This window comes from Parasteatoda tepidariorum, chromosome 4, assembly GCF_043381705.1.
Source record: "Parasteatoda tepidariorum isolate YZ-2023 chromosome 4, CAS_Ptep_4.0, whole genome shotgun sequence".
Classification (NCBI taxonomy): Eukaryota; Metazoa; Arthropoda; class Arachnida; order Araneae; family Theridiidae; genus Parasteatoda; species Parasteatoda tepidariorum.
In genome coordinates, this window is record NC_092207.1 from 59,023,752 (window position 1) to 59,035,183 (window position 11,432).

The following is an 11,432-nucleotide window of genomic DNA, read 5'->3' on the forward strand; positions in this document are numbered from 1 at the left end:
AAACTTATTTTAAATATAAATATAAAAAATATATCTATATATATATATATATATATTAATTTAAATTCTTTTCATAATTATTAATAAGGAATTAATATTTTAATATTTGCGATGAAAATGAGGAATTTAGTAAAATTACTAAATTGAAACATTGTACACACATTGTTGGAAAACCCTAGCAATAACTGTTAAAAAAAACAATTTAAAAAAAATCTTAGATTTGCTATTATAATAAAGCGCACGTTTAAATGCATGATTCGAGTACCATATTAAAAATACCGTGATATTCAAAATCATGTGGAAATGTGTATTGCCATAAAAACGATAGAAAAATAGCTTGGATTGACGATAAAATTGACACTAATAAAGTACGTCTAAGTGATTACTATTTGCACGATTCGAAAGTCCGAGTGGTTATAAAGTATTAAAAAGATCGGGATTTTAAGAAACAAGTGAAAATCTGACAATAACCTCCGAATACACTATCGAAAAGTCATTTGCACTAACTATGAAATGAACTTAAATAAAGAGCTTCGGGAGTGATTACTAAAATTCGAAATTCACGCATAATTTTGTGTATTAAAAATATCGGGATTTTTAAACCTTTAGAAATCCGTTGTAATAACCACCGAAAAACTACATTGATTTAGGTTTGGCACGTCAAAAACTTAAATGCACAATTCAAAATTTTCTTTTTTTGAGTTTTCCAAAAAAAAAAAGTGTAACAGTTTTTTTAATATGTTCTGGTGCTACTGCAGGCCGCGGGTTTTGCACCCCTATCATATAGTGTATTATTTCCGGAATGTGCGCCCTCAAATCTCGTGAGCCCCAGGCTCCGCTATATTATTTACGTCACTGAGCTATATGTGGCAGGTGATTCTGGGTGTGAAATTATGTTGGATGTTTTGAAATACCATGCTTAAAAAATATTTTTAAAATTTTTGTAAAATGTAAGCTATTTAAACTACTAAGGAATGTTTGAAATTTCAGGACTTTTTCCAACAATTAAAGTCTAGGAAATTATTGTTAAAGTATAGAAAAACACTAGGGAGATTTTTTTATATATTTTTTAAATTGTTGAGATTAATGATCGTTGAAATTAAGGATTGATGTTGCTTGTTCTTTATTTATTTACTGTTGAAAAAGTCACATACCTCTGAATAAAACTCTGTTTAATTCGTGGTTTTTTTAATACTATGTGACTAGGAAAATATACAGGGAGTTCTCGTAGTACCATCTCTAAAATATATTTTTAAAATTTAAATTATTTGTATTACTAATGGAGTGTTTTAGGTTTCAGGATTTTTTTCGACGATTAAAATCTGGGAAATTATTTTTAAAGTCTAGGAAATCTTTGGGGACATTTTATTTTCTGTAAAAAGAATAATAAATTAGTGTTAGATCAATATTTAATACAACTTAAAAAACATTTGCATAAAGAAATTCTTAAGATTCTTGAAAAATAAATTGCATAGCAAAAGAGGAGGAAAAGAAAAAAGTGAGAAAAAGTCGCAGAACTCAAAAATCAGCTTCAATTTTAATTTGGGTAATTTCAACATATACTAAAATAATAATTGAAGCTAAATTAATGTCAACATTTTTGATTTATGAAATTCAAGGACTAACAAAGGAGGATCCATAAGGTCTCGAAAAGCGAGTCGTAAACAGTCATGAATGTGCTAATGTGATACTTGTGCGAAAAAACATTTACAATATTAGTGCTTTGATATAGTTTTAATAATAAGTACCAAATTTACTTATATTATACATTATAAGATTAGTATCCTTGGTACTAATTCAAGCTACAGCAATGATTACAACAGCAGAAGTGTCTATTACCGAAATCGTCATTAGTGTTAGTTATTAGCATCAACATCATTACAGTCAATAATATCATGACAATTTTTTACGATTCTCCAAAACTAATTAGTACCATTTTTTCATTAATAGATTAGAGTACATAGTTTTTTTAATTTTATTTCATGTAGTAACTATTACCAAAATTAAGTGAGCATCATTGGCGACAAAAATTGTATAACGATTTTTTACTTTTCTCTTAAATTAACTAGTACCATTAATTTTAGTACATAAATTATTTTATTTTTGGGTATTTTTTAGTTAGCCGGGTGCAAGTAAATGCAACTATTTTCAATTTTTTTAAACTTTATTTATTGTTTTATAGTTAATTCCGTGTTCTGTATTTTAAAAAATAGTAATGAAAAAATAGTAATAAAATGTTGGTTTACTGTACTTTTAGAACCTTTTAGCTTGCCCCTTGGTAACCGAAAAGTTCCTATGATAATACTTCTCTTACGCTTCTCTTAGACGAAGTAGTACCATTTCTCCATTAATTTTATTATTTATTACATAGCTTATCTTTTTACTTCAATTAGTAACTATTACCGAAATTAATTAAGAATTGGCATCGACAATTGTATGGCGAATTTTTAGCTTCTCCTAAATAACTTTGTTTCCTTTTCTCCATTAATTTTGCTTTTCAGTTCATAGCTTATTTTTTACTTCAATTAGTACCTATTTTCGAAATTAATCAAGCCTTATTATCATTAATAATAGAACGATTATTTTTTTCACTTTTCTACAAAGCGAATTAGTACAATTTCTCCATTAATTTTTCCTTAACTTTTTTTTAATTTAAAATAATTTTATAACTTTTTTTTTAATTTCAAACAATTTTATAACTTTTTTTTTAATTTCAAATAATATACACGTATTTCTAGTTTCATAGAAAATTATTTCTAGCTTTATCGAAACATCTTTTTAAGGCATAACTATAAACAAAATAAACATGATGTTTCAGATCACCTTAAAAATACTAATTTTCTGGACTTGTAATTACGTAGTCCGCCTATGCTACCTCGCTCGCTTTGATCATCGAGTTATGACACAAGAAATAAAAAATAATTAAAATTAAAAAACGTGCCTTTTCTATTAATGAGAATAAATAAATTCTTTTTTTAATTATATCTATAAGCAGTGCCGGATTAAGCTTGCGCGGGGCCCTAGGCCATTCAAATTTTTAGGGCCCATAGATTAAATTTTTTTCTCGTATATTTTTTTTATATAATCATACTTATAAATAATAACTAAAATAAGTAATAAATAAATATGATTTACATTAGGTAAAAAAATTATTGTATTTTAATAATATATATTTGAAATTGAATTTTTTTTTAAATCATTGTTTTTCTTAATTTTTTAAAATTTATTTTCAAAAAATCCATTTTAAGGGGGCTCCTAATCATTGGGGGCGCCAGTCCGCGGCCTAGTCTGGCTTAATGGGTAATCCAGCACTGTCTATAAGCAATAAAACATCACTGATGTAATCTTTAAACTGTAAACATAATTGTTTATGGATTAATATTTCTGAATGAATAATTGATATGGAAACAATTGCAGCCAATTAAAAAATTCCCTTTTTCAAACGTCTCTCCTGAATGATCGAAGTGGAATTTTTGAACGAAATTTAGGATCAGGAGGTAAAATTGCCTCTTTTATCCAAATTTCAAGACACTGGGATAAACGGTTCAGCAGATATAAGAGGGACAGACCAGACGCACAGACAAATTCTTCATTTTCTTATTATCGAACATAAATTCCCTTAGCCATTCTCCTTTAGATCAGCCCTTATACTCTTTCTTCAAACACTTGTGCATGAACTTTTAACGTGGTTGGTACGATCGTTTAAACATAATTAGTAAAATCTTTTAACATAATTGTGCGGGTCCCTTAACATTTACATTGTCATGGGTGATTTGTCCTCATATTCTTGTATTTTCTACTAATGTTATAAAAGATATTGTTCGAAATAAGCTTACATATTTTGCACAGCTTACAATCTAATGATGTATAAATATTAATTTCCCAAAAGTGATTTTAGTATTCTTTATTACATTTCACAAAATCTGAAATTTAAAAATGATTCTCATGATCAACTTTTTAAGTTTTTTTTTCAAAAGCTGTTTTTTTTTTTACCTTTTCACCTTTCATCTATTTAGTTTTTATATTTCTGATCTATTTAGCAAAATATAGCATATCCTAGCACATTTTACGTTGCACATTATGCTAAAAATGTTTTTTAGTTAAAAAAAATGGAAGTTTGTCTTAGACAAAATCCGAAAGCTCATTTCATTAAAAAAAGTAAAGTGAGGAAATAATTTAACAAAAGCAGAATTTAAGGAATCATTTTTAAGAAAAAAAATTCTGATATTGTTAAATAAAATTACGAATACATAGAGTAAAAAAAATTCTACTGCTGCATTTTGAAAACTTTGCGAAAATCGAAAATTTTTTTAACTTATTTGTTTATAGAAAATAAAAATATAGAGTTCCAGTATATAAACTTTAAACATCGCAGTCTTATAACTCAAAGATCACGCTGCAATCAAATGATATTGTATTTTTTTTTCCTTGCTTCAGTTTTAGGTACCCATTTCAGAATTTATCTCTACTTTGGGCCCTTTTAAATTCATTTCTAAAAATAGTTTATAGTCCCCAGTTTTTTAATAATATTTCCCCCCTAAAAATTAAGAATGCGAAAAAAATACAGAAATATTTGAATTTTATATTAAATGGATTATTACAAAATGTCAAAAATTTTTAGTTCAGAATTTCATAAATTTCAGTAAAAACTGCCCCATTAATTTACCTTAGTTGCTCCACCTAACTAAGTTGTTTTATATTGCCGAATTTGAAAACAATTATAAGCACGGTTTAAAAAATGGACCATAATACTTTTTATAAAAAATAGAATTCATTGAATGTTTTATCTATATATACTCCGTGTGTTAAACTAAAGATAAATTTTTTATAGCGTTTTCTATAAATATATCATAAAATTAGCCTTCAAAATTTATCCACATAAGGCCAATTAATAAATAAATTTTTATACTTTATCTACGTTACAAAAAGCAATATTCAGAAAAGAATATTCAAAATAATAATTTAAAAAATTAATTAATGAAAGAATTCGAAGAAATATATTTAATTTTCTCCTTTTCAGCGTTATTTATTTATTTTTTTGATAACAAAACTGGATAATTAATTACTTATTTTGTAGACTAAATTATTTTAAATTGCAAAAATTTTTAATCTGTTTATAGAAAATATCAACAATAAATCTTAATATTTTAAGAGAATAATCGTTAAAATCGTTTAAATAGATTCGCTTGTCATTAAACAAATCAAATGATATTATCATTCTACTTTAAATAAGTTGGCATTTAATTCCTTTCCCTTCCTATTTTCAAAACAATCCTTCCTCCCACACGAAGAGCAGCAACCCGTCCAGAATCGTTCACCTCACCGCGAGAAATGCAGTGAAGCAACCTTCACTGACCGATGTAAGAGTGGCTACTCACCAAAACATACTTATCATCCGGACTTTCAGGTGTGCATCGGCAGAGGTCGCCACTCGTGCTCTCCGATGGGGGCACAGGTGCGCGTTTTTTACTCCTGTTTTGAGTAGATAAATGTAGTTTTATTGTGAATGCGAAACTCATGGCGACATGGGGGACGTTGACCCATATGTGGCGGAAAGGTACGAAGTTTCAAAACGTCTTGGAAAGGGGGTAAGCTCAATTTTTTTTACACACATCAGTTACTAATGGAGGGCAGCTTGAAAAAATAGCAAACTTTGCGATATTATTTTTCAAAAGTGAAATTTTTATTTGACAGTGCTCCTTGAGAAAGATACAGTTACTCAGCCAGGTTGCGAAAACCGGTTGTTTTGTTTGCTCTTGTTTACATTATCTAGTTCACTCTCCATATCAACAAGAAGCTTTTGGATTAAGTTTGTTTATAAGATTTAAGCAGAAAAATGCAAAATCTTTTTGATTTATTCACTAAGATTGTTTTTATTATTATCATTGCTTAATTTTTTACTTAATTAATCGAAGATGAGACAAAAACTATTTTCCGCAGAACTCGTAATATTATTAAACATTGAAATCTTTTGTTTAGTAAAATAAAAGAAGATTAATATCTTATAAAGAGTAATTTGTAATACATATTTAACTTAAAATAATATTACTAAATGAAATTTTTTATTAAAAAAGGAAAGGAAAGGAAATTGTAATAAATAGTTTGATTTAAATAATGTAATTAAATTCAAAAAACATAGATAATTTTATATTCTGTTAAACAAAATAATTACTAATAATCTACATAAAATATACAGCGTTTAAAATAAACCATCACGTACAAATCAATGCGAAAAATTTCAGCAATACAAACATGATTTACTTATTTGCAAAAATAAAAAATGCAAATTTCGTAAAAATAATTATAGCAATACAAACTTACTTATTTGTAAAAATAATTACAGCAATTATAAAATAATTTCAGCAATGCAAACATGCTTTACTTATTTGTAAAAATAAAAAATGCACAATTTGTGAAAATAAAAAATGCACAATTTGTTAAAATAAAAAATGCACAAATTGTAAAAATAAAAAACGCACAATTTGTAAAAATAAAAAATGCACAATTTGTAAAAATAAAAAATGCACAATTTGTAAAAATAAAAATAAAAAATGCCTTAATTAAATTAGCATCTCACTTGAAAAAAAAATGTCTCAAGTTTCATATTCTTTGTTTTAACAAAATTATTGATATAAAACTGTTAAAATATTGCAAAAAAATTAATCTGATTTAATAAGTAATTAGTGCTTAATAAACGCATTGAACGATTTAATTTTGAAGACAAATGCTATACAGATCGTTTCAACGTGATTCAAACCATTTATAGTAATATAAATGTAATGCAGGCACGGAGAAAAAAATTCTGGTAAGATTATCCAACTGTATGGTAACGACATTTCTGGTAAAAATAATAATAAAACATAATTCTGGTAATAAAAACAGAAATATACGATATATAAATCATTCATTTGGTAATTTTCCCCTTTATTTGGTAACCATATTACACAAATTCGGATTTTCAAAATGATAGTTCTTATTACCATACATTTAGTAAAAAATACAAGACTGAAAAGTAAATTCAACCCAATAAATGGTTTTTGTGCCATGCTCTAAGGTATCATGATAAAATTATCAAATTTTGCCACATTTACCAAATTTGATTACGTATTATAAGTCCATATTTTATTGTCAATTATTCCAAAATCATTACCAGAGAGCATCGTTAAAATTGCCAAGCTCTTTAGTGTTCCCATAGAGCTAGAAAAACGGTAAATTTTACCGTATTCTGGAAATTTTTATCATACTTTTTTCTCAGTGTGCAAGCAAAAAGAAAATAACAGAGCAATTAATTTTTTATAATATATTAGAATATCGAACCTAAATAATTAGTACTCTAATACTAATTCTTTAAACGAAATTAAACTGAAAATATATTTTTGATATTTATTTTCAAATCGGAAACTATAAATAACCTCAATTATGAAATTTTAGGCATTGTGTCATTTCATTATTTATATAATCACATAAGATACCAAACTACGCAGCTTTAGTTTTTGTCTTTTCTAAATCAACACTTCATATCTTTAAATTGACAGAATTTTGATAATTTCTTTGTGTTAAATTACAGCAGTTTATAATCAAACTATTATGAAAAAAAGTTATCACCCGCAATATTGAACAGAAATTATTTTATGTCTAGTCTAGTATGTACCAGTCTAGTTTAAATTCAAGAAACTATATGGTCCCTTTAGAGCTTCGTTTCTAATCAAATAAAAAAAAAACATACAATCTCATACAATCTTAAACTATTTTGTTAAAAAAAAAAAGAATTACTGTAACTATTATTATAGAAATAAGAATTAGTCCCTAAATATATACTTGTAATAACTTTATTTGTTACTTAATTTAAATTGTTTGCTACTTAATTTAAAACAGCTTTAAAGAAAGTTAATATTTTGTAAAAATATTTAATTTAGGACTTCTAAATTTAAATACTTGCATCCTTACTGTAGTTACGTAACCTGCTCTTTTTCATAAGTTTGAAATTAATTGTTATAAAACAAATAATAATAAAAAAATTGATAAAAAAAAGATTTAGAAAGTTAACATTTAGTAATTTGCAGTTTTTAGAATTGTTATTTTGCTGGAATTATCGTTTAAAAACCAGTCCCTTATTAAATATTTTACAATTATTCGAATTATTATTTGTAGAAGTAATCTGTAGTATTTACAAGTATTCGAACTATTATTTGTAGGAATAATCTATAGCATTTACAAGCATTCGAATCATTTTGTGCTGGATTAATCAGTTAAAAACAAGTCCATAATTAAATATTTTACAAGTATTCGAATTATTATTTGTTGGAATAATCTGTAGTATTTACAAGTATTCGAATTATTTTTTGCTGGAATTATCGTGTAAAATCCAGTCCGTAATTAAATATTTTACAATTATTAGGATTTTTACTTGCTGGACTTACTGTTTTAAAACTGATAATTCTGCAAACTACATGATATCAGAATAAATTAATCAAGTTAAGGAAAATAAGGAATAAACAGCATTCTATCCATGCGAACTATCCATACAAAGCAGCTGCGTATTTCGAGAAAAAGTGAATATTCGTTTTCGACGCATTTTCAGACATAATACAACTCAAATAGAGATATGACTTTCATGTGACATATTTATTTTGATTAAAGACAGTCATAAATCATGATTTTATCTCCTTTATTGAGAGAACAAACGCTTTTTATCAACTAAAATGTTTTATAATTCGCGTTATCGACTTATGATTTTCAATACTCTGGCGAAACGAAGAGTCAAGACATGATTTGCAATCGTTTTGTAACAATGTTCACACAACATATTTTAAAAATTAAAGTTGAATAGTGTTATATGGTTTCAAATTCGAATATTTATATAAAAGGTTTATTTTTCAAGATTTTCAATACTTGAAATATCAAATATTGAAATATGTAGAATTTTTATAACATTTGCTCCAGTGTCTTTCGAATAATTTATTAAAAATATTAATTATATATTCTAGTAGTGCGATGTTTTTTTTAATAAAAATTTATAATTTTTTATTTTAATACTCGCAAGCACTTTACATGGTTTTACGAGAATTTTTATTTACTTTAGTTTTTTTAAAAGGGACAGCTATTTAAAATGTTTATTATGATTTTCAGATAAAAATTATTTGCAATCAGGAATTTAAATATGCATTAACCCTCCAAAATGTTTGACCTTAATATATATTAAATATATATTAACCCTTAAAAATGTTTGACCTTAATGTATATTAAATATATATTAACCCTTAAAAATGTTTGACCTTATTTTGTACAGAGTACGAAGTTGTTTCAAAATATGTATTAACCCTCCAAAATGCTTGACCTTAAGATATATTAAATATATATTAACCCTTAAAAATGTTTGACCTTATTTTGTACAGAATACAAAGTTGCTTCAAAATGAATTGTTTCAAAATATATATTAACCCTCCAAAATGCTTGACCTTAAGATATATTAAATATATATTAACCCTTAAAAATGCTTGACCTTATTTTGTACAGAGTACAAAGTTGTTTCAAAATGAATTCGGATGCTTAAGAAACAGATATCTAAGGATTGTTTTGAGCAAAACATTTTAAGAAAAACAAATTTTTGAATAAAATCTGAGAAATTATTCGACAACATACAGTGAAGCATATTTTTGCGCAATGTAATTTATAAAATACTTAATTATTTTTATACATAATTTTTTACAAACAATTTAAAAAATAATAATAATTAATAAATAAAGTGAAACTGGAATAGAACATCCTACCATTATTGATATTTGACTCCTCAATAACCCTTTACTGATAAATGAAAGCATAAGCCTAAAAATGAGGCATAAAAAGAATACAAAATGTTGTATTAAAAATAATAGAGTATTAAGTAATTAATCAACTTTTGTTCTTCAGTTGGCAAACAGCTCAAAATTGAAATATTTCTCAATACGCTTATTAACTGTAACACTGACGGTTTTGATACTAGCATTTCTTTTTCATTTTTAAACGACTTAGTTGACGTTACACAAATGTCATAAAATGAGTCAGTTTATATTAGCCTTCCAATAAAATGCCACTGTAATATCTTCAACACTTGAATAAATGAAATTGCAGCTGGCTGAATTTTTACCTTCGCTAGATTTTTTAGAATGACAAAGAACAAAATTATTTTTTGTTCTTGCAAGCATATTTTTAAGGGATTTTTTTGTGCATTTTTCCCTTATGTTTCGTTTATAATTCACTGTCAGTTTATAATTTCTCAAAAGTTCTGTTGTAAAGCAGGTAAAAAATTATAAGGTTTTTCTGGGTAAATTTTCTCCTTAATATCAAACAATCCCTTGCATAAACTATACGAATTACAGAATTTCCCCCCAGAAATAATTGCATGTAAACTAATATCGCTTGCGAGTATTGCTGACCGATCTCCGCTGATTCTGTTTAAGAGTTTCAATAAAACGACTCTCTCTCCAACATAAATTATAAAAAATCATTAAAATTGAAAAATAAATCTTTGTTTAGTTGCTTTTAACTTCTCATTTCTGCCAATTAATAGTTCACTATGTCTCAGCTCTTAGTTGCCAACGCGTGAATAAAAATTTAATTGGTTTTGCGATAGTCAGTATTAGTATTTTATATTATTTCGATAGATTTTTAGAAAGAAATGTGAAACAGTCGAAAAATTCACTGCTTTATTTTTAAATAGCTTAAAAACTAACGTTTGATTTACAGTTGATAATCTTTGTGATAATATTTTGTATTTAACATTTGAACGTTCAAAATTAAAAATCGTAGTTTAAAATATAAAAAAATAATTTAAATAGATTTAAATTAACTGAATAAAATTCATTTAATGGTATGTTTATGGAAGCATTTATAATAAAGAAAAAAGATTGATTGTGAATATTTTTAAATATAAAAAAACTATCTGAATTACTAACTTGTTTTGAATTTATTAGAAAATAACTTACTATTATGAACTGCTTTCTTTCTTTCAGGCATACGGCATTGTGTGGAAAGCTTCTGATAGAGTTAATAAAAAGGTAGTGGCAGTTAAAAAAATCTATGATGCCTTCAGAAATCGTACAGATGCTCAAGTAAGATTCTAACATTCATTTTAAATTTGGTTATTACTATAAATTTGGACATGTCAAAAAATTCTACATTAATATCTAGAATGAAATGTTTAATCAAATTTAACGGGAAATATTTCTTTAACGAAATAAGATAGTTGTTTTTTTTCACATATAACAGGAACTTAAAGCTTTAATTGAAACGGTTTTTTCATGTGATGTTTCATTATTTTTGCATGTTTTTTTTATGTGCTTTGCATTATATTTTTACTTTTACGTGTTTTTATGCATTTCAAATTATATTTTCCTTATTTATAACATTATTTCTATGTGTAGCATATATATATATATATACCTTAAGATATA

At 25.9% G+C, this 11,432-nt stretch overlaps 1 protein-coding gene across 1 annotated transcript in view; it reads left to right on the top strand.

Moving 5' to 3' along the window:
- The first annotated feature begins 5,427 nt into the window (after positions 1–5,427).
- The window catches only part of LOC107441333 (Extracellularly regulated kinase 7), a 28,359-nt gene continuing 22,354 nt past the window's right edge, over positions 5,428–11,432 (top strand). The window contains exons 1-2 of the mRNA XM_043057425.2: positions 5,428–5,588; positions 10,992–11,090. Coding sequence (XP_042913359.1) covers positions 5,526–5,588; positions 10,992–11,090 — 162 coding nt within the window. The 5' untranslated portion in view covers positions 5,428–5,525. The remainder of the gene's footprint in view (positions 5,589–10,991; positions 11,091–11,432) is intronic.